This window comes from Mixophyes fleayi, chromosome 2 (genome assembly GCF_038048845.1).
Source record: "Mixophyes fleayi isolate aMixFle1 chromosome 2, aMixFle1.hap1, whole genome shotgun sequence".
In the NCBI taxonomy this organism is placed as follows: domain Eukaryota; kingdom Metazoa; phylum Chordata; class Amphibia; order Anura; family Limnodynastidae; genus Mixophyes; species Mixophyes fleayi.
This window is the reverse complement of record NC_134403.1, coordinates 89,163,919-89,188,966: the sequence shown is the minus strand read 5'-3', so window position 1 is coordinate 89,188,966 and position 25,048 is coordinate 89,163,919. Positions and strand designations below refer to the sequence as shown.

At 40.9% G+C, this 25,048-nt stretch overlaps 1 protein-coding gene across 1 annotated transcript; it reads left to right on the top strand.

Moving 5' to 3' along the window:
• The first annotated feature begins 257 nt into the window (after positions 1-257).
• BLOC1S1 (biogenesis of lysosomal organelles complex 1 subunit 1) lies at positions 258-18,787 on the top strand. Its single transcript, XM_075199604.1, has 4 exons — positions 258-421; positions 6,887-6,959; positions 12,306-12,438; positions 18,390-18,787. Exons 1-4 carry the CDS (start codon positions 361-363, stop codon positions 18,498-18,500), a joined length of 378 nt encoding a protein of 125 aa, XP_075055705.1. The 5' UTR covers positions 258-360; the 3' UTR covers positions 18,501-18,787.
• The last annotated feature ends 6,261 nt before the right edge of the window (positions 18,788-25,048 follow it).

Below are 25,048 nucleotides of genomic sequence, written 5' to 3'. Positions count from 1 at the left end.
CATGGGCAGATGCACTGGCACTACAGCAAAGTGTTAAATGTTTGTCAACAGTGCTGTCCATGTTATTATAATAATTTAGGACTGCCCTCTTTAATTATTTTTATAAGCAATTAACATAATTTCAAATGCAAATAATGTCCATACTTTACAATCAAGTTAGATAGTAAATACATTTGTATTCTGAAAAAAAAACCAGCATATGAAATTGAACAGTTACAAGTGTAGTAACAAAATAATTATATTTCACAAGATCTTCCTCCACTTCCGCCCCACACTGCTTCCTCCAGCAGGGCGCAGGTCTTCCCCGTCAGATTTAGCCATCCGTTCAGCTGTCCCTCCCGGTTTCTTACAGCCTCCACCATGCTCTCCCGGCTGCTCAAGGAGCACCAAGCTAAACAGAATGAGCGGAAGGAGCTGCAAGGTGAGCGACTGCTTCATCCTCCCGACTGTCGAGGCCTAGAGATCACCCTGAAGCCTCGGACTAAAGTCTTGGCCTGGGTAAAGGGCTTTCCCATAGCAACGCATAATATGAAAAGCGGCCTTGCCTCGGGTTGCATTATTCTGATTGGTGGATACAGTTGTCAGTCACAGAGCTGTGCTACGGAAGTGTAGTTAGAACGTTACACAGTGTGAATTGAATGTTTTGCATTACTGCTGTTCTTAATGGATGTATCACCCCACTCAATCCGTCTGTTGCATTAGTTTTTAATCCTGGAGGGTGGCTGCTGCCAACTGTCCGTATCGTCAGTAATTGTCATAATGAGTTAAACCAATGCACTTATTGGTAGGAAAACAATGGAAGCAATCAAACAAAATGTAACACTATTGATACAGAAGTGTTACACCAGTGATATGAGAGAGCATGGCCATGAACCCCTTATATTCCTGAACCCATTGTTTTGTACATGCTGCTGCTACTTTCATATCTAGACACATTATCATCATCATTTATTTATATAGTGCCACTAATTCCACAGCGCTGTACAGAGAGAGAACTCATTCACATCAGTCCTGCCCCATTGGAGCTTACAGTTTAAATTTCCTAATGTAGACACACACTCGCAGACAGAGAGGAAGAGACTAGGGTCAATTTTGATAGCAGCCAATTAACCTACCAGTATGTTTTTGGAGTGTGGGAGGAAACCGGAGCACCCAGAGGAAACCCACGCAAACTCCACACAGATAAGGCCATTTGGAAATCAAACTCATGACCCCAGTGCTGTGAGGCAGAAGTGCTAACCACTAGGCCATCATGCTGCCCATATGGTAAAGCATTATAAAGTACATTCTGCATCAGTGTAATTGTGAGGTTTTACAGTTTTATGCGTATTGATTAACCAATATTTCTCTAATTCTGGTAAAATGACTATCCCTATCCCTGTTGGACTACTTTCCTCAATGTGTGCCCCTTTCTTCCCAATGAAACCAAACTCTCCTCCACCTAGGGTTACAGGAGGGGCGGATTGGCAACTGAAAGTGGGCTCATGTAGACAAGACCAAATTAACTGTAGTGTGGAGCTAACACAAAAGTAGGAGTGGTTAGCACACAGCCCTAGCCCATATTGATTCTACTCCTAAAATGTCTACTGATTCTCACCCCATGTAATGCCATATTAATTCTTCCTCATATCATAGCCTCCACCTATATATGTCCCCTATATCATGCCCTCTGGTTCAGTTCCATTGCTGCTGACAGATGGTCCATCAGGGAGAAAGTTTCCTGCATAGCAGGTACTGTGGTCTCGCAAGAAAAAAATTACCTCACGAGAAGAGTTCTGCAGCCTGTGCTATGCAGTGAGAAACAGCATGGCAGCAAATCAGAATGCAGCTCTGTCATTGTGATTTTCTGCCACACTCCGGACATTGCATAGTCACTGGTGGGGACTACTGGAAAATGACAAAAGAATATGACACTAGAATTGCTGCAATGTCAAGCTGGTATAGATGTTACAGCTGGCATATCATCATCATCATCATCATTTATTTATATAGCGCCAACATATTCCGTAGCGCTTTACAATTGGGGACAAACATAGTAAACTAATAAACAAACTGGGTAAAACAGACAAAGAGGTGAGAAGGCCCTGCTCGCAAGCTTACAATCTATTGGACAATGGGAGTTTGACACATGAGGTTAAGTCTACATTTGCAGTCGGCCCAGCCAGACTGCAAAGGTAAAAGTGACTCATAAGCTAAATGATCCTGTCACACAACAATGGTGATCAAGGGGTAGTTGTATAACAGGTGGTAATAGGGTAATGTAGTGAGGTTAAGAGGGTGGTTGAGGAATATTATAAGCTTGTCTGAAGAGGTGGGTTTTCCGAATGCAGGCAAATCAGTTTCTTTTGGCCCGGACTGAGTCTGTTAGGACCCCAACAGCCAGCAACACAAAACCCGGAGTCTACTCAGAAGTCTGGTTTTCGCTGGAGCCCCTAGTGGTGGGGACAGACTTGGCCGCAGACAGCTGAGGGTCGTGAGTTGTGCACTGACTGGGGAGAACCCAGCAATAGCGTAAAGGAGTAAGTAGCAGAGTGAAGTCCATGCAAGGGTCAAGGCCGTCAGCAAAACAATATCCAGCAAACTGAACCGAGGTCAGGGGTCACAGGCAAATCAGGAGCGTCACGGTACAGGCAAAAAATCAAGGGGCACAAGCAGGCAAACGTAGTCAAATATTCAGGCAAGGGTCGGCAACGGTAACAGGATTCAGGATGAACAGGAACAGAGAGAGGGAGCAGGTCTACAGCACTGTAACAGGAACTATAACCGGCAGGGAGGGCTTGTCCTTTCCTGCCTTATAAACAGAGGGCACCCAATCAGACTTTGACCTGCACAGCAGGTATATTAAACTCAGCTGCCCTAATTATGTAAGATGTGCGCACGCGCCCGGCTGCCCTAGATGCCGGGACGCGGGGCTGGAGACAAAGAGCGTCCCGACCGTTGCCTAGGCAACGGCCGGGACCAGGAGGAAATGACGTCCCGGTCGTCATGACGGTGGCCGGGACGCCGAGCAGACCCAGGAAGTGAGTCGCGGCGGTGGGCAGAGCCGCCGCGGCTCGTGTCGGAGTATGTTAGCCCAGCTCCCCGCACTGACCTGGTAAAAAAATAATCAATATAGTTTTTTTTAAAAATGGACAAAAAAAATATAAAATGCATTTGGCGCCCCCTTGAGACCATCAGCCTACCTGGAAAAGTACCGGTAAGGTCTATGGCCAATCTGCCCCTGGGTTGCAGTATTATAGAGTCTACTCTGGTTTCTCTTCAGAACATACTAATCTTAGTTTTTACAGTATTGTAGAATCCACAAGAGAGTACACTAAAAGCTGTGCTATTTTAGGCCATGCCCTTAGTTTGTTAAATATTGAAATTCGCATTGTCTACTCAATGTATCGTCTAGAGGCAATAGAGATATTGGTATATGCAGTGATTGAAGTGGAAATTTAGAAGTGGCACATTCCAGAGTGCAGTAGAATAAATCCTATTGCAGCTCTCCCTAAAATCAGGCAATCACAATATACTGCTGAAGCAGCTTTGTATGTCCATAGAGCTACATTTTTATTTTGCCTGTAGCAGTGGCCGAAAGTGGGGTGTATACGGTGGTATGACGTACCACCACTTCTCCTACTGCCTTCATTGTAAAACTGTCAAATTCCATTCACATGCATTCCTATTACATTTTTCTTACAGTCACTTAAAAATATCCACTTCAACCATTGGTCTGTAGTATAGGTAGGTCCAACTGCATATAAAGAACAGTGATGTATAGAGAAGGGGAGGCCAGTGATGAAGCGCAACGTTCTCTGGTAAAGAATGTCCAATATTCCAAGGTAGGAAGTAGAACATAAACTATATATATAGTCGGCATAGCCAATAAAGGAAAGGAATATAGGCTGCACTAGCTGCCTGTTGCTTCTAGTTCAGCGTTAACTTGATTATAGCTATGATTTTTCCAATGCATTATAGAAAATGATAGCTATAATCTGAATGGTTGCTATGGGCAACACCCCTACTTCGCTGTTTTAGTAAATCTACATCCAGTATCTCTGGGTTTTTTTAAATGAAATTCTCTATGTGGTCTGCACAGGCCTGCAGGTGGTCTGTGCAGTTTGAAGTACAGCTAGGTGAAAAAGAGTTTATTCTTGGAAGGGGGTGATGGACTGTTGGCTAGGGGAGACTTTCTTATATCAATAGATGAACAAAATGTCTATCTCCACATTCCTGTTATAGCTAAACATCATTAGTTCCTCAGATTGTTTATTCTGGGCTACAATTCCCATCTAGATGACATTTTGGTAACGGAAAACTCAGAAGTAGTTGCCAAACGCAGAACTATCCAAGTGATAATGTTTCTTCAAAAACATGGCTGAATAATCAACACCATGAAATGTCACTTGGTGCTGTCTCAAGTGCAGTTCCTAGAAGTACATATAGACACTGTGTCCCTGTCAGAAGAAATTCAATTTTAAAAAAAAAGGTGGCCATAAGGAAATGTCTGCAGCGAATAGGAATCTATTTATATACTTGTATATAATATATATATATGTGTGAGTATGATTGTATTTATTTTCTTTGGGCGAGATAGGGAATTAAGAGGATAAATAGTATACCAGATATCTGTACACTGCTTATATAAGTCAGAATGAAATATCAAAGTCTTTGGATTTTATTTTTATCTTTAGGGGGAAACAATTTTTTTGTATACTTTTGTGTCAACATGAAATTGCATATTGCAGTCATTTAAATTACAATTTTCCATGACAACATTTTGCTGCAGTAAAAATCAGTTTTTACCTTTTCAGAGAAGACTGCTCATACGACAGTGCACATTGTGCCCCTACTGTGGTGGAATAGTATACTGTAGGTGTCGGATGCTGAAATATCAATTATCTCAGTCTGTTGACTGATACATTACTTTTAGCTTTAGGTTTCAACTCTTCTATTTAAGGACAGCTAACCCCAAAAACAGAATAAAGTGTACTGCAGTTGAGTGATTCTTCCTCTGTCAGATATAGCTAAAGCAATATCCCACAACTCTTGGCTTAAAGCTGCAAAACATTTTAATTCACCATATTAAAATGGGTGTGGAAGGGGGTGAGTGGGGGGACCAATCAGAAGCTGCAATTGCTGGACAATTAGATAAACAACAGCACCCTGGGAATAAACAGCATCACCTGGGTCTTTCGGAAGGGGGAAGAGCTAGTTGGCTCCAGGTGATAATGGAGCTCTAAACAGTAGCCAACATTGTGCTGAAATGAGAAGAAGCTAAAACTGATGCATAACATGTCAAATATGCTTGTTGTGAAACTGGTAAGTTCATATCATGTTAAGCAATCTGCAGACTGTATAGCGCATGTCTGTTGCTTCGGAGACCAGAAACCAATAACCCTGACTCTGACTATAGCACTGCTCCAGGGGAATATAAGCATGAGAAGCACCACCGTTCTAAGTACCATTATTTAAAAATCTCTGCTTACATCATTGACGTTTGACAGGTACCACAGTGGGATATATTTAGTGGTGTATGAATACTTCATTTATCTCTGGCATATTATTTATTTCAGTAGTATACATTGTTTGAAATGCATATTCTCCAATCGTGGGCTTACATGGTCCTTTTAATAGAAAACCAAAATACTGTATAGTTTTGGTCTAACTTTGAATTGGGATAGAACACTGCATCAAACATACATAATTATAGCAAGTAAGGACTCACAATTGTTATTCTCAAGGGTTAAACTTGGCAGCCTGTGTCTATTATATATAGGTTTGTGATCAACAAGGTTCCCTGTAGGCTACAGAGTTGCTTCAGTGATGAGTTGACAATCTCTCCCTAAGTATTGGTCCGACTCATCGCAGTGGGTCTTAGCAGCAACAATTTTCTCTAGAGCTCAGTTGATCTAGTTGGAGTACATACATACATACATACATACATACAGCTTATTTTTCTCCCTTCATGGCTGTGTCATACAAACCCTGCTATCTTTAATGTGTGCTCTATATTTCACACAGATGTATACTTTATTGTGTATGGTTTGGCAATGTGCTGAAATGCAAGTATTCAGGTATGAAGTGGTTGAGCTAATGCTAGAATATTGGCATTGTTAGAAAAGGTCACAGTTTGCACTCGGAGACGTTTAGTAAGAACTTCCTAAGGAGTTTATTTAAGTAGGAAGGTATTGAGGTACTACACTACACTACACTACACTACACTTCACAGGAGTGGCCAGGTTTTACCCTATAAACACACACTTTATGGAATTTTCCCAAAACCATGTTTCTACCAAAGCTGCGTTTGATCATGAAAGGGGGCTTAGTTCCTCGCTAGCTCCAGACTAAAATAATCTGGCAGTGTAAATGTATGCACAGTATTCACGTTTCTGATCCTGGGTTCAGTGGAGTAGATGTTGTCTTAAAAAAAGGTTTACTCTCCTACATAGTAGTCTCTGCTAAGAAAGCAATGGCTGTCAAGTGGAAACACGTGTTTCCTTATTAAAATTCCGAGTGACTGCCAGTCTCCTATTTCACCAGGTGACAGAAGTCAAGGTTTCCCAGGTAAATATGTAGGATGATTGGACTTCAAATCTGATTACAGCTGCTCCATGTTCGATGTCTGAAATATTGGTTGTCCCTAGTGGTGGGTTACATCATAAGCTCACTTTATGGATAACTTCCTTGCACTTGTGTATATATATGAAGAGGGACATTGGCACTTGGCAAGTTTGAGGAAGTAGGGCTGGTAGGCTGGTTAAAGCACTTATGCATCTATCTTGTCTGCAAGAATAAAGAGAAATAAAAATGTAGGTATATGCCTTTATATTGTGATTGAGTCACTATGAGTTAGATTGTTACTTTGAAATTTTAAGTATCCAATTTATTTATATTTTTACAGAAAGGAGAAGGAAGGAGGCTATCGCTGCAGCCACAACACTGACGGAGGCGTTAGTAGATCATCTAAATGTTGGGTGAGTAAATGGATGAAGGATATAATCTTAGTTTCAATGTAGTGCCTGCTGGGCTACTACTGGACTGCTGCCCTTCAGTGTGTAACCCATGGTGAATGCACATAGCTACTGCTGGACCTGGGTTGTCAGTAATGGCTGCTAGTTCCAGCAGTTTGCTAGAAAGTTGTCTGGCACCCACATAATTGCTTAACATCACTGTATTGCTATTGGGAAATGCCTAAATTGAGGTCTGATGCTGAGGAGACCCAATGTTACACCCCTTTCTCACCAAAATCCTGAGTCATACACTGGATAATGAACACTGTTTCAAGTTTCACCCGTGTTGCAACTCTTCACACCGCACTTTGGTCCCGAGTCGCTGCCTTTCACACTGGACCCGTGTCTGCAATGCGTTTTCAAGCTGAGCCCCTCCAATGAGCTGCCTTTAACTGTACCCAGGTCGAATAACCCGGGAACACCTTTCAGACCGCAGCGTGTCCATCTCCAACCCGGGAATAACCCGGGTCGTACGACCCAGGTCACCTCATTCACACCGACACACGACCTGGGTTATTTCTGGGTCCATGACTCTTGGTGAGAGGGGTAATAGTCTCTCCTGGCCCTCAGCAATAACTATTTAACTTAAATGTATGTAGAGCAATTGTCATAATGAATTAACAATGTTATTGTGCAGGGAGTACCTGAATCAGGTCGAACCTACAATTACATAGCCCTTGTCTTGCAAATAAACAGCCTCAAATTCTCAACGCAATGGAAAATAAATAAACCCTGTATAAACATCAGTAGATTGTGATAAAATAATGATTATTACTTGTTCTAATGTTCATGTGATCAATCTTTGAAAAATGGAGATGGGTAAACTGTAATTAAATTTTACTTTATGTGGATGTTTTCACAGTAATAACTTTCACATTGAATGTATCCCATGAAATATCACAGTAAATGCTCAGTCACAGTTATTCTCTGTTAATGCACTTTTCGCCCACTAACTAATGCCTGAAAGCCGCATTAAAAATAAGATGACGTCTGTCTTATGGACTTGTTCCACCATTGCATTCTAAAATGTAAACTTTCAGGACATGACACAACCTATTTTTAACATGCGATACCAGTACAATAACTGGTTTTGATGAAAGTACAATATATAAGAAGCACATTGGAAATGTCACTAAAAAACAGCAATACATCACTTAAAGGCATCTAAAGCATATTTTATTTTTACCTATTTTTTTCAGCACATACTGTGGTTGGACAATAATTTAGGAGTTTTTACACTTATGTATTTTTAAGATTTGTACCTCAAAAATAGTGAATATAGAGTACGTTCTGATTTATAGTCTATGATGTAAACAACATAAAAGTTTCATTTAGGCAGTTTGTTGCCATATTGTGGCAACACAACCTGGTTAAATCATCTTCCGGACACAAAAGCAGTCGTAAAGCTACTCCCAGACACGAGAGGCTGCAACTGAGAACCGAAATATTGCCAGGAAAACGTGTAATGATGATATGGAAGGAAGCGGGAGCTAACGTTTCTTTAAAAACTATACAGAGGCACTTTGCAGATTTTGGATTTAGAACTTGTCGACCAACCATGAATCCGAAGCTGACACCAGCAATGTGGAGAAAATGCCTAACATGGGCCAATAAATAATAATAATAAGTTTATATAAATTATTAAATATGTGTATTTGCCATAATTTTATCAAAATGTTACAAGAAACTAAAAAATTCCTAATGCATTGTCCAACCACCGTATATGTGATCTGTCCCTCAAACATAAAAGAAAATACACAGAGGTTATTCCAGGGCATAATGTAAATTCTAAATAATAATCTTTATTGAATAAGTATGAAATGACTACATTTCATTGTTTAAATATAATACTGTGAATTACATCACACTCCCCTCCCCCTTTCTGAGTACAGGGTAACAGCTTTGATGACCGCCAGCTGTCAGTGAGAGCAGACAGATTGCATCAGTAGCTTTTTCAATATACTTTAAAAGAGATGGTCACTGGGGTTATTCTACCACATTTGGTGGACGTGCCCTAGCATCTCTAATCTATGGTCCCAGGTTGCTGGCCTTATCACAAACATACTAGAAATCGAGGTGTTGCCGGACCCTCTGGTTATGTTGTTGTGTTCTCGGGTCAGATCCTTTAACAAACATGCAGATAAACTTGTGCAACATATCTGTGCCGCAACTCGTTTGCAAATAGTGAAGGAGTGGAAGTCCCCCTCCCCTCCAAGTCTTCATAGTATAGTCTCTCGGGTCTGGTACATGGCCTCAATGGAATACATCACTAGTCTCCTTCATGACAAAATACCACACTTTCATAAGGTGTGGGACTTCTGGTATTCTTTCCACCAAGCATCAATGCCCGCCACTCACTAAATTGCATTCCTTATACATCTTTCAGTAAGGGCTTTGCATCCTCCCTGGGGGTCCGAAGTACTTGTTACATCCTCGTCGGAAGGCTCATGCCGAGGCCCCCCTCTTCTCTTCTTCCCTCTTAATGCTTTTCTCTATTTTTCTTTCTTCTTTTCTATCACTCCCCCTTCTCCCTTTTCTTTTCTACAAAAATTTGGAAAAACACAACAACATGGGTTTCTCTAATAATAGGATTCTCTAAGGCATAGAGTTGGTTCACGCCAATTGTTCTTATTTAGCTACTTTTTGGGCCTACTATCAGTGAACATCAAAACCAATAGTAATATTATCAAGGAGAGTTCCCTTTTTCTCCCCCCAAAAGCATGGGGGTAGGCTCTCGAACCTAATTCATTCTCATAGGAAAGGCATATCGGTTTGCTGTGTTAGAATACTTGTTGTGTTCCTTCTCTGTTTATTTTTAATGATCTGTTTTGACTAATGTATCCCAATATTGCCGTTACAAATTATATGTAACTCATGTTGTTGCTGAAAATAAAGAGTTTAAAAGAGATTATCACCAATAGAAGATGGATCTGACCATTGTGTGGATCAGTAACTGTGTGTAGTTATCGGCTGATACGGGCATGACTGATTGAGTGGAGGGAGGAGGAAAGTACTGTTCCTCCTTCCAGTGCTGTTCGGGTATTGTTTTGTCATTCTCTTAGATATTTAACTGTAGCACCACTCTCTTCATGTAGAATTAAGACTTTCTTTAGGCCTGGCCAGTACTTAAGCCATGGACACTCTTGAACTAATTTTATTATTCATAATAATAATAATAATAATGCTTATTGACCAAATTATATTCTACTAATATGCACTCTGACCAATGTCAACATTTTATACTTTCATTGCAAAACAATACAAAACACTGTCAAGATATGCAAGAATTGCCTAACTTCTTCTTATTAGAAGACCTAGCAATCCCCTATCCCCAAGTTCACTAGAGCACACTGTTACCTTTTCACCCTAAGTCCACGTTATGCATTTGGTCCTCTGGTTTTTGCATGAATAGGTCTGAGCTCTTTTACTACAGTAATCCACTACTGAGCACAATAGAAGTCACAATAAACCACGATATGTTACTGTAAAAGATGAACTGCTTTTATATTTATGGAGGCCTCTTGATTCGGGTTGCAGACTTATTGGTGAGGGAGAATCTGTTTGACAGTATTACAGCCTTAATGTTATTACAAATTATACCAGTGTTTATTGGCAGGAACAGCTAAAGAATAACAAACACATTGCTGTATAAATCCTGAACAATTGTAAAGTAGCATTAAAAATACCAGGCTACAAAGTGAATTCCTTGAAGTGATTGGATTTGAGATCAGCATTGTGGTCTGTGTTACCCTGTAGTGCTTTGAACGTACTAAAGAACCTAGGAGTTGTGGGATTGCCTGGTAGTTCATAATTTCTGGTCGGAGGTCTAGGACGGTGTTCTTAATACTGTTCCTGCTGCTCCCCGTTCCTGCTACTCCTCAGCCTACCACAGATGACATCTCTTATAACTGAGTGCCTAGTGACAGTGACTCTGCACTGTGTAAGCATTGTGGTCTGATGACTGTGGCTGACCATGTGCACAGCACACTGAAGACAGAGCCATCGAGCTCACTGACATGATCATGCTATAATAGTGGCTGGCTCGGTGTATAGGCTTTGTGTTACTTGTCTGTCACTGCTTTTGTCACATTGAGATGTTTGAAGTGTGAGCATTCTGAGTCCATAGTGCAGCATGTGACTAGTTATGTGTCACTGCCACCAATTATGTGCTGGCTGACCTGGATCACAAGCAGTAATACACCACCCTCCCCAGCACATGATGCCCCTTTCAGTCTTCAGTTGGGCCAATCACTGTGAAAAGCAGTAATTGATCTTAAGGCAAGGTCATCTTTACAACCCTCTAACTTATTCTATGTTCTGGGAGAAGGGGGTTTCCTTCTGATTATGGGCAGAGCAAAAAAAAAAGAATTAATAATGTCTCCATCACTTTGTTACTGCATTTGTGAAAATACACTTACATTCTTCTCCTTTACTGCTAGCAAGAAGCGTTGCCTAGTGTAATTCCTTGTTTCACTATTCTTGCATAATGTTCTCCTATATACAGCAGTTCTCTCTCCAGTGATAGACTTATTTTTTTTTTTTAACAGTGAGTTTTCATAGCTCTCCCCAGTGTATATAACAATTGTACTTCTGTCTAAAAAATATTGTGTTCAAGAATTGTCTGGTAATTGCAAAATAAGTATTATATCATGTCCGTTATAAACTGCCCACTGTGTGGCACTGTTCCACTACTGTTGGTGACGATGTACTTGACAGAACAAACAAAAACGGTAGTAGATAAAAGAGGCTCTTTTTGTTGAATAGCAGGTCCCAGTTTTACTGATTATTTCTAGAAAACTGAAGCAATTATAAATTCTGCTTAAACACCAGGTAAAATTCCCTTTCAAAATGTAATCACAGTTCTAGCGTTCTTCTGCAAACCTTAAAGAATGTCCTGGTCTTCAGGTGCCCATATGCATTACCAGTAAATTAGGTCATTTTAGACCTAATTGACGATGAATTACAATGTGCATGGGCTCAAAAAGACCCCCAACACAGACGAACATCTGAGTAAGATCAATCGGAGGTCCTTCGGGACGCTGCTAAATCTGGTCAGGTGATGGCAGCACACGATGCAGTTGGTCAGCATCCATCCACACTAATTGCATCTAGCAGCTAGGCCTGAGCTGTGAATGGACGGAGGTCTCAGATTTGGCCATACATGAGATCTGGCCATTTGTCCAGATCGCCCTGTATATAAGAACCTCTACAGTGCTGTCATGTTGTTTACACTATATTCGCTCAAATAAAGAAATACCACATATTACATATTTAGTTGTCTCCTCACCTTCTATCCTTTTCTCAATGCAGTGTAGCACAAGCCTATGTGAATCAAAGGAAGCTGGATCATGAAGTGAAGACACTACAGATACAGGCTGCACAGTTTGCTAAGCAGACTACGCAGTGGATCAGTCTGGTGGAGAACTTCAATCAGGCTCTAAAAGTAAGTGCGCTCTCCAGTGATTGAACGGTATATAGGCCTAGGCTGCATTCCTTGCCTGCTGTAGGACTAGTAAGGCGGTATGCTCCTCACAGTGCTTTGTGTTGGGGATAATACAAGAAAGACTTGTTGTCATTGTAGATTTATAAAAGAGTAACTGAAAACTGTGGGAGGTCAATGTTTAACTACATAAAAAGTAATAATCCTGACTACTACTTTCTTCTTCAAAACATGAACAAAAACGATACTTGTAGACAACATTAAAAAATATATAAATGTAGTTTGTAATGCATAACAAGTATATGTAACCCGTAGGGACACAGTATCCCCTCTTAACACCAGGACTAAAGTTAAGAGACAATTTTACCATAGTACAAGTTATAAAGATGGACAAATATCATGGTATAGGTTCATCAGTATAAACTAGCCTAATTCTGCCACATTATTACAAAATAGTTTGCAAACTAAAATATCATAAAAACAAAATCACTCCAACTCCCGTTCAGCTCCTTACAACAAGCTGTTTATAATGTAAGCCCAAGCTCTGGTGACATTGCCTTGCCCCCACCTGCTGGACTTCGGTTGAAATGCATTATGTAATGACAACATTAATAGTGTTGTGACTAATCTGTTTTGTAAGCACACATGTGACCTACAAGCCCTCAGTACACAATGATTCATCAAGAATTAAGACTTCTCTGTTTTAGTAAAATCGTTATATTGCAGAGGTTTATGCACAATTCTATAAATATTTGATTGTGTATTGACTCATCAGCATAAAAATAGATGTGACTATATGCAACATGGGGTACTTCAGACACAATAAGCCTGGGCATATTGTTTCAAAGAACCTCATAGGAAAAATGTTAAATCCCAAAATACACTGAAAGTAATTGTTATTTAGAGAACACATTGAAGTAGATACTGTCTTCGGCTGGGACACATCAAGTAATTTCTCAAATTCAAAATCCTGTCTCAACATAAAGCCTTTGTAAAATGTTCACATTTTATCACAACATAGCAATGAGTAACTTGCTCCTTAGTCCTAAAATAAATTTGAGGGTTTAATTTTATTATATTTTATTTTTAAATTTGTTTTTTTGTTTACAAACAATAATTGGTTATTTTATTATAGATTATGAATCCTAATGGTGATTTCCAAAGCTGCAATTACAGGGACATTCTTAGTAAATAGCATTTTGTGACACCATACACCTAGTTTTGCACTAATGCATCAGGCCACTCTCAGGATATCGTGACTAGATGGCAGATCTGCGGGAGTTGTAAGAGTTTGTATCTTCTGATGGGAAGAGCGTTTCTTGTTTACTACAGACGAGGGGGATTCTTGCAAGATTTGGGTTTGCAATATATATAAATGAGCTTCACGATAGGTAAAGCACATTTATATAGGAGTTAAACATCTTCTTCACACAAAGGACTTGATTTTTACACATCCTCGGAGGAGAATGCTCTCTTCTTCCAGTAGTGTATATGTCATTCTGGTTTGAAATACCTAATATATAGAAATAATAGACTGGTGCCTTTTCCAAGCAGACCTATTTAAGCAAGTCCTGGTTGAAGCCCTTAGGAGATCTGGACGACCACTAAACTCAGTATAATGGAAGATGTAGGGGAGGCCTCAGCGCAATGAACCGAAATCAAAAGGAGTCTAATAATAGCGTAGTGTACTTTAAAAAAACACAGCAACCCCAGCTGAATTGTAGATTCATATGCTCACCTTAAATACGATGATATAAAGGCACATTGTGGAGTATGACTCCGGTGCAAACATCTAGGATAACAGACGAAAAGTGGTTTCTTCTCCAATTTTTATAACCGTTTTATGCTTAAATAGTGTCATAGTCATATATAATTATAACAGTATGTACTCTCATGTAGAGCAGGAAATTCACACTTTGGTTTTAAACTCTATCCTGATCTGCAGTCTCAGGAATAGATTATCCGATGAAATGAGGAGCGTCTTGCGAAATGCGTTTTAAATATAATTTAGTAGAGAACTGGTTTTAATAAGAAGGATATAGAGAAAATAGAGGATAAGCGCTGATTCAACTGTAAAAATGGTTTAATAAACGGATTAAAGCCTAAAAGGCCTAAACATAAAAACACCACAACTGACTAGCGTGCATACATTGGTTATTAGTTCAATAAAATTGCAACACCGACATATTGCACAGTATACTTGAATGAATAAACTGGTGCACCAGTATATATAAGATTAACCTGTATTACTCTGTGTCAATGCATTCCAAGCAAATTTAAACCATACTGTGGTCCGGACCAATCAGATTACAATAGTCAGACCGGTAGGTAGACCGAACGAAACTCCTATGCAGGATATAGTACAATAGGACTGTATGAAAACATTGAACATCACATGTGAAATAGTAAACGTATATAATCAGGCACAAGCATTAATCAAGCTCAAACGTTAATGAGCATATTGAGTGGTCAGCCGAGGTAAACAGAATTTTTTCTTGATTAAGTACTGACGTGTAGAGTAAAGGTGGCAGTTGACGGTGTGTAGAAGCACAAAAACAAGTCAGTTAATAGTCAACGATTTAGGCGTACAGCCATTCACCATTAAGCATTTGAATTCCTGGTTAGAAAACCTATATAGAATTGAGCCTGTTTATCCGGCACTTAAATGCAATAGCCGCCTGACTTCAATCATGTGATGTGATGAACCAGCCGTAAAAGGCTAAACGGCAAAAGCAATGTAGGCATGTAGCTGGGAACCTCGGACAACTGAAGTGCTTGTGTCAAACTGCGTTGGTTTACTTAGCTCATATGATCTGGGATGATCCTCCGCAGTTTGCAACTTGGTATATAGTGATCACTAACTCCGTAGAAACAGGAGAAAGATATTCCAACAGTCCGGCACACAGTACCCCGGGGTAAGGCAAGCGGGATTAGCTAATCAGCTGATACAAAGCAACCAATCCTGACGCGTTTCATCAGAGGAATGGTGATTGTTTCAGAAGCATGTTAATTTATAGTCAGATCGGGTCACATGACCAGGAGTAGTATAATGAAAAAAAAAGGTGATTCAAATTGTCCTCATATACGCATGGCTAATTAGCCAAGCCAACAAAACACTCTCGAACAGGAGTGAGTGAATCAATTAAAGACAATGAGCATATATGTGTGTGTGTGTGTATATATATATATATATATATATATATATATATATATATATAAAACATACATCTTCGTTCAGAATTCCCAAACCCCTTCATACACTAAACTTAAGCAACCTTATACATGGTACTTAATAAGAAGGACAATCTCGGACGGGAGATGAAAAGAAGGCTGAAAATCGGGATAGAGTTTTAAGCCTAAATTAATTTCCTGCACCACAAATGAGTCCATTCCTCCTGTTTTATTTTATAAGACTGTACTATGGTACTTTTTGTTGCACTCGGGATCTTCTAAATCTTCCTTGAAAAATCTTAGCCTAATATTATAGCATGAGTAAAAGCTTAATTGCATTGTATCCATATTAGCTGTTAATTATTCATAGTCCATGTACAACAATCCCTCAAAGGGTTGTGCAAAGCTGAGTGCGCTGTGCGGACGCACATTCTGCACTTAGTAAATTACATTTAGTGTGTTCAGAAAGGCTGCTACAGGTGTAAAAGTGAAGGCTATCAGCACACTGAGGGGATCCTTTACAATGGTAAAGGGATTTGGCTTTGCACCAGTGCAACCCAGCTCACATGAAGGTGTGCACCTACTTTCCAGCCTGAGCAGGTGCCGCCTTAACCTACAAGTGTGCCTAGGTTTGCGAAAAGGTGGAAACACTGCAAAAGTGTAAATGTTGCCTCAACCTCCTTCAACCTAAAATATGGCTCTGTTTAGCTTCCTTTATGTGACTTTTTTTTTTTTTAATTAAATGTGGCACTTTTGTGTGTGTTTAACGCTTTCATTGCATTCTTCAGAGTGCACCTAAAATTGTGCCTTCCCACTGAAGTGCAAAATGGGTACCAATAAAAGTATAGTAGACTGAAGAAGTATAGAGACTGGACGTCCACAAGTGCTGAGCTGGAGCAAAGTTCAACTCTTTTTACAGAGTGGAAGTGGTCATGTGCCCTCTGAACAGCAAGACACACCCAGTAAATGTGCTCTTTTCACCGCTTATCTCACCACCATAATCACGCTCCACAAAACTACACAGCGGTGCACCTGCTCCTTACTTTGTGGAGAAACCCTCACTCCACCCAAACCCCCTCGGCCTGTAGAAACTTCTGCTCCTCTGAAAATACAGCCATCTTGTTCTACAAACCTATGCGCTTTAGAGGAAATTTAGGCGACAGGCGGGACAGTAGCTGATTCTGAGCTGTGCAGTTTGCATTTTAGTTAGTGCGTAATCTCCAGTCTTTTCCATGTTTAAACAGGAAATTCTTATATGTGGAAAAGGTCATCCAGGAAATATAAGTGTAACTGGTGTAGCAGCTGCTATGTTTGTAAGTTCTCTCCCTTATGCGGAACAGCTTGTCACTTTTTACTGTGATGGAAAGAGAAAGCTGCTGTATTATCCCTATATTAGTGGATTTACACCTGGGTAAATGAAGGACATGGTCATGTGTGACATAAATCACATATTTAGTCCAGGTCTAGATCCAGATATATTGTGACATCAGAGTATGGTTTTTACTATAAAAATGTACTGGATCTCCCATGATTCTGGAAACAGAAACCCTTTTCATATTAATGTAGCACACAGTTCATGAAGTATAGCCAATGATTCCTTTTAGGCAGTGTCGGTGCTGGGATATCTAGTTCCCCCTCCCCCTTCACAGAGTTAGCGCATGTGCATCTTCCTGACCCCCGTACTTGTTCTGATACCTGCTCTGTTCAGAGTGGGTACAAGGAATATAAGGATAGAAGGGGAGGTACTTTGCTTGCGCTGGAAAAATGTATTGTTTTAGCGCTAGTGGGCACCCCAGTAAGCTCTTCGCCCTACTACTATGCTCACCATGTTCCACAGGCATTGCTTTTAGGCTTCCAATTCTCTGAAACAGATCTTATATTCTAATCTGATCATTCTCCAAATGAGAGTTTGATTTCTGATGAGCATCTTAAAAGGAAACCTTCATGAAAAATGTTTTTGTGTATTTTCTTTTTTCTTTCCAGTTTTGAATTGGTGTGTACACAATGTCTCCACAAGAGTCTTGCACAGCATTCCGTTCTCATTTCATATTATCTCTTGCTTTATTGAACCAGTAAATGTGGCTCAGATTAAGTATGTAAAGGACAACACTGTCAGCTAATTAGTGATAAGATTGCTACCTACGTTTAGCAGTAAAGGGTAAATGACCCTTAATAATGCTGCGTACACACTATACAAACTTTCTTCTGATGCGATATCCGACGACTGAAGAAAAAAAAAAAAAGTCCCAATCAGCAGCTGATTCATATGTACACGCTAAACACATTTTACACGATTTACCTTCAGATCTGTGCTCTTCATCTGTCATAACTATCGGCTGAAAAGACTGTGACTCTGCACACTCCATAGAGATCTATGGACACTGCCGGTTCGGAGTGCATACACACTGCAGAATTGGAACGACATTGTTCCATCGTTGAATGAGATTTTAAGTTCTGTTTAAAAAATCAAATGAAATGATACGATGTGCTTTGGAATGGTAATCACTCATCATTGGAACATACACACTAATATGATATTGGGCCGAATGGTCATTTATCGTGTGATTGGCCCAATAATTGGCTGAAAACTCTGTAGTGTGTGCCCAGCCTTAGTTATCACTGTTTAAACTACAAAAAATGCAAAACCACAATGCACATGCTCCTTTGTAACGTAATGTGCCTAATTTTGTGCAAACCAAGACACATTGAATCCCTTTTTATATTGCAAAGCATACAGTAAACTTAATTTAGAAAGTTACCTGTTCTGTTTTCTTTTCCTGTAGGAGATTGGCGATGTGGAGAATTGGGCCAGAAGTATTGAAAAGGACATGCGCATAATTGCCACTGCCTTGGATTATGTGTATAAAGGGCAGCTACAACCATCTGCCTCCTGAGCTACTACATTATGGGAGACCGGAACAGAGGCTTCAGCAAGCCTAATATTAAGTTATTGCTATTTGGCACCCTGAACTCATAAATGTATATTGGTTTCAAGTCTTTATGATGTCCCCTAATGTTATAATAAAATGCAATAGACTTAGGACTTTGCACATCGGCTACACTTTCCGTCTTCTCTACTGCCAAACGAGGACTAACCTGGATGCACTGTGCAACATATAATAGATAGCAGTGAAAAATCAATATTTTAACCTTGGAAAATAATAAATGTACTAATAATTTGTGTAATTGCCTGAGTTTCATAAATGTACTTTAAATTTAGCCCCATAAAATTACTAAACTCAAAATATTAGACACGTGACGGCAAATAAAGACCACCGGGACTGATCATCTTGCTTATGATAAGCAATTGGCCAGCCTAGCCACACAGTATGCTGTCTCTTTGTTAAGACTAATAGTCAAACTGGATCTGTGGTCAATTTGGACATACACTTGGAGAAGCTAATTACGCAGATCAGATTATTTGGCCCTTGGGTTGAACTACCAGAATTTGCAATATTAACCTTTGCTCCTAGAAAAAGACCTTCCACATATAGCTATTAAGGGAATTATCAGCTGATCTGATTTTCTGTTCTTCTCGGTCAAGTCAGTTGTATTTTGTCCATTTTGTAACTCCTTTGACAGATTAGCCATTATGCCCTTGCAGATAAGATCTGCATGGTCAGTTTTAAAGTGTACGTGTTCCTACACTTACACTGGAGACAGTCATTTTGTCTGCTTAATTCAATAGAAAATGAGGCACAAAGTGTCCCTTTAAATCACGGTACTCGCAGTCCTCCTGTACTCCCCCTCTTGCTATGATCATAAGACGTTTGAGATGTTGACTGGTAGCAGTCGAAGAAACGTATGATCTTTGGCAGGAATTTTTATTTTGTAATGTATTTTTATTTTTTACTTTCTCACCTATATGAGTGATTGTTTGTTGGAAGGGGGATGTGCCAGTCCTAGTTATACCCAAGTGGCACTGTGTATCCATATTATTTGGCATGGCATTGAGTTTGTAGTCCTAGCTTCCTGGTGATGACCAACAAGAAGGCCGCGAGACCACCCTGACCTCATGTCAAGTTATGTGCAACTAAGCATCTCATGGTCAAGACTTACGGATGAGACAACCAGCTGCATCAGGAGGGGTTGGCCATAGTAATGTGCATGTCCACTACTGGTGACCTTATGGGACATAATGACTTTACTGGACGTTGCCACTACTTATGAAATTATTTGGCATTACTACCAGTGGCATTATTAGGCATCACGGCTACTGCTGGCATATTTCTGTGCATTACAGTGTCCGAATTCTATTGCACCACATCTCGGCAAAATATAAAAAAGTAATATACAGTTTATTGGAGAAGTTGGGAGCCACTTGTGAGACTGCCAAAATATATAAGGATGCCCACCACTTAAATATCTCTATAAAGTAGCCTTTCCAGCTTAGTCATTTTATGAATAATAATCACCTTTTGTATCCTGGTAATATATATTATGTATATCGTGCTTTGAGGTGCCCAGACACGTGACTGATTTAGCATTTCCTCCATAAAATGCTTTAATACCCTAAATATCACATGATTACCATCAAGTGCTAACTAAGGACATGAGCAGTGTTGCCTGAGGGTTTTCTTTTTCTGGAGTTAATTTCGTGCCTTCATATACTATTTACTGGAGGCAGCTGGTTAATGTTGAGGCTGCATTTTACCAGCCGTTCTCATTTACAATGTTAAGGAGGGGCTGTGTAACATCGCAGGCAGGTTTATATCGGACACCTGCTGTTTTCCCTCAGCATGATAAGGTTTGGTTTATTGCTTGTGTTTTGTCCTTCGTTCCTGGAAAGAGGAAGTTAGCCTTTAATGCCAGCATTGTGTGAGCACTTGTTCTGACCAGCTGTTTGGAAGCTGCTTTAACCTCGCATAATACATTTGTCTTGCTCGCTGCAATGTTGGTTAATGTTCATTATTGCTGTTTTATCCACATAGTCTAAGGCTAATGACAGACTTCTGCTGTCTATTAATATGAAAAGAAGGAAGCACAAAACACTATTTCCAGTATTCTAGTGTGTTACATTTAGTATTCCCAGTTGGGAAATCCACAGCTACCAGTTGATTGTAGCCAATGATAGGAGGTGGTTCCCCTTGGTGATGCCTTGTTGTCCTCCAGCACCATTACATGATGGCCTCAAATCATCAGTGTGACCAGTCTCTTAGGGATCAACTATGTTTTTTCTTTTTCTTTTTTTTTTTAAAAAAGTAGTTTTATTTTGCATAAAGTACAAAAAAACACATACGCTACGTTACATTCAAGTGTACACAGTACATCATAAAACATAATCATGCATACATTTTAGTACAATACAAGGCATAAAGTACAAGATATAACATCCTACACTATACATCAAGTACTGCACTAACCATTCAAACTTAAACATCATAACATTTCAGAAAAACATTAGATGTGAGGGGGAGGTAGGTGAGAGGGGTAGGATAGGGAAGTCACGTGCCCGAAGCTTTATTGAGGACAGACACAAAAGGGAAGGGTGCACAAATAAGGCATGACAATCAATAATACTTCAAACTGTGATGGGGGAATGGTTGCAAGGGGGGAAGGGAGGGGAGGCACAAAATTTAATGATCAAAAATATACATAGGGGGAGAAGGAGAACAGGGAGACGACAAATACCAATCAATCATCGCCTTCTTCCTCAGGACTGTCAAGGGTGTTATAGTCTCTTAGCAGGCTGTGGATCAGCCTGTGACAGTCCTGGATGGTCATCTTCTCCTGCTTCAAGATAAGGAGATTCCTGGCAAGAGTCCTTAAAACAGTTCATAAGGTGCCAGGCCTCCTGGATTGCCCTAACAGAGTGGTTCCCAGGAAATAATCCATAAAATACTGAATGATATGAAAGGCAAGTCCTGGGCACACTGTACTTAAGTTCATGTTCCAGGGCATCCAACAGTGCCTGTGCAGTGGGGCAGTCCCAAAAAATATGCTGAGCTGTTTCCCTTCTGGTGATACAAAAGGGGCAGTGAACATATCTGCACAGGTTCCGGGAGTGCATGAATGTCCAGAGAGGCAGACCCCCCCCCCCTGCAATGTCCTTATGTATATTAGTCAGCCCCTTAGAGGCCACATTCTCCCAGATGTGTTTGGCTGTAGCAACAGGGAGCCCTGGAACAGACTCCATAATGTCTTTCGCTCTGATAAGCTTGTGGATAGTTTTTGGCTTCCACAAGTCTGGATTAAGTCCCTCCAGATGGTGCTCCCTCAAAAATTGTCCAACATCCAGGTGAAACCAAGGAGTAGTCCAGTTGTAAGGGAAGGAGCTGTCCCACTTGTCCCAACCAAGGGTCCTTCAAAGAGGCAGGAGGAAAAAACGGGACATGTACTTCCCAGCAGAGCAAATGTTCTTTTTGATGAGGGTCCTGCGGATGCAGTTACAAACAAAGAAGTTCCGCAGCATGGTGGGGATATCGGGGATCCCTTTCCCACCTTTGAGGGGCTCCTTGTACATAACTGACCACTTCACTCTGTCCATTTTGGAGCCCCAGATGAAGTGGAAGACTGTCCTCATGATGGTCTTACAGATGGCAACAAGAGATGACCAAGCTTAGGACTGTACTGCAGAACGGAAAGGATCTCGTTGCGGAGCACCAGTGCTTTCTCTTCGATGGTAAGGTCTCTGAGGCTCCACAGGCCGATCTTCTGACTGACCGTCGCCAGTCTCTCTTCCCAACACTTCAGGGCTGCCTCCTCTCCACCAAACCAAACTCCAAGGATCTTGATGAAGTCCGGCTTGATTGTGAAGGGTAATGCAGCGGGAGATAACAGGTGCCACTGTCCGAACAGCATTGCCTCTGACTTCCCGCAGATGACCTTTGCCCCTGAAGTTCGGCCGAAGTTCTCGTAGGTCTGGACGAGTGCTGACACCGAACACTGATCAGCACAGAAGACAGTGACCTTGTCCATGTAGAGCGAACACTTGGCCTCTAGACGGTCTGGACCCAGTGCGGTGATGCCTCTTATCTCTGGATTCCGCCTGATGCACATCGCAAAGAGCTCTATACAACAAACAAAAAGAAGAGGATAAAGAGGACAGCCTTGTCTGGCCCCAGACAGAACTGAAAAGGGGTCAGTCTTCCAGCCGTTTACCAACACCGAGCTGTAAATATCAAGGTACATCAGGTTAACATAAGAATAAAACATATTACCCAATCCAAACCTGCGCAAAACCTTACGCATAAAATCATGAGAAACACGATCAAAGGCCTTCTCCTGATGAAGACTGACCAGGGCCACGTGTGGATGGCGATCTTTGATGTAGTGGACCATGTCCCTCAACAGCGCAAGGCTGTCTGCAATCCTGTGACCAGGAATGCCACAAGTCTGATCTGGATGAACAATCTGCCCAATGACAACCTTTAGCCTGTTGGCTAGTACCTTGGCCAGAATCTTGTAGTCCACGTCTAGGAGGGAGATGGGCTCCAATTTTTAAGGTCGCACCTCTCCCCCTTGCACCTGTATAGAATCATGATCAGTCCCTCTCTGAGTCAGACATTCTGCCCTCCACCACCATCTCCTCATACAGCTGTAGCAGGTCCGGGCCAATGAGGTCCCACAGCGCTACATAGAGCTCCGCTGGGAGACCATCACTGCCGGGGTCCTACCTGGCATAAAGGATTTAGCGGCAGAGTGCAGCTCCCCCAATGTCAGGGGGGCGTCCATGGATGCTCTACCTGTAGGATCAATAGGGTTAGTGATACCTGACAGGAACGATTCAACTGTGTCTGTAGTCTTAGGAGAGTAGAGGTTGCTGTAGTAGTCTGTGACGACTCCCATGACACCCTCTTTCCCCTTCCTGGGGGTGCCAGTCTTGCCCTGCAGCTCAGTCGGGCATGTGGCCGGAGTGGCGCTTTCTGAAAAACAAAGAGTTACATTTCTCACCCTTCTCCAGGTTCTCCACCTTGGAACCGAAGATGATGCGTCTGGATTCCTCCTCGAAGTGCATTTTCAGGCCACTCTTGGCCTCCGCCAGATCATTCTTCACGTCCCAGCCACAAAGTTGGAGATCCAACAGGGACTTCCTCTTACACGCCTGTTGTCTTCCCTTAGCTTGAAAGAAACTGCGACACTTGCACTTGACATACTCCCACCAGTTAGACATACAATCAAAGTACATTTTGTAATTTTTTTCAAGTCACATAAGCATCCCTCAGTTCCTCCAATACCTCTTCTCATTCCAGCAGAGCACAGTTCAATTTCCCGGAGCCAGGGGGAAAACTATGGCTATAGGACAGGAAGCTCAGTGTGTTTTTTGCTTTGATTTTTAAGGACTCCCAAAATCTGTTGTTCTGTGGGTTGTACGCACTTTGTGTAAAATAGAGGCAGATCAAAACCATGCAAATCTACTAGTATATCTACTAGTATATATGAAATAGAAGCCACACATATTGTTAAGAAGTGTGCACCAATAAACAAGTAGTATGTCATGTCTTCCACATTAAGTAAAAACAAATTAGCTACACAGAGTGCTGAAGTAATTTTTTTTTCGTGTGTCTATGCAAAATACTGGATATTACTTAATTACTAGATGTGTCTGTATAGTACCTTATACAAATATCTTTACAAAGGATCCATTCATGCAATGCACTGTATATGAACATGTTTTTTTTTTTTAAAAAAAATAATAATTCAGATTTTGGAAACTGTTCTAGTGTAATTCTTTGATAAAAATATAAAATAAGACAATCTTTTAGGTCTGCTTATGAAGCACTTAAACGCAGGCGTAATGTAGTGACTGGAACGTTCTTCTGGGTTCCATGTTATGGCTACACTGGTGATTTTGAACCATCACTGGTCACTGTCAATCACAGGTTAAAAATCATGTGCTTCCTATCGGCAACATGTATTAGCCGGCCCACTGACGGACTGGCTACACATTTGTATTCTCTGCCAAAAGGGAGAGATGCAGTATCTTTCCCCACCTGCTGTAAACAGAATATAGAGACAGCTAATAGAGAAGTACTGCCAAAGGGCCAACAGATCTTCAGCTACAGTGTCCTGGGGTCGCATACAACTGATCGCCAAGCACTGTCATTAATGTGTCCCTAGCCCAGGGCATGTCTGGCTTGGTACTCAGCTACAACAAAGAGAGAGAAATGATTTTCCAGCTACCACCTGGTAATTGTGCTTCCTGATAGATACCATGTAATGAGCTAATAATGATTTTTACATGCCCCAGGGTTGTCTTTGCCTAATAAGAAAGCTGTGTATTATTTTAGTCTCATTTATCAGTCATGCATTGAGCTAAGAAAATGATGATTTTGGAATAACAGAAACAGATATGTATAGTGACCCCCACCCCTCCCAGACTCACAGGTAGCTGAAGGACAAGGGTTCTCTCTTCCATTGAGACTTTCACTACTTTCTAATAAATATTTACTAAAGCTTGAAATAATAAATTTCATTATATGTTGCACTTGAGGTGTACTGC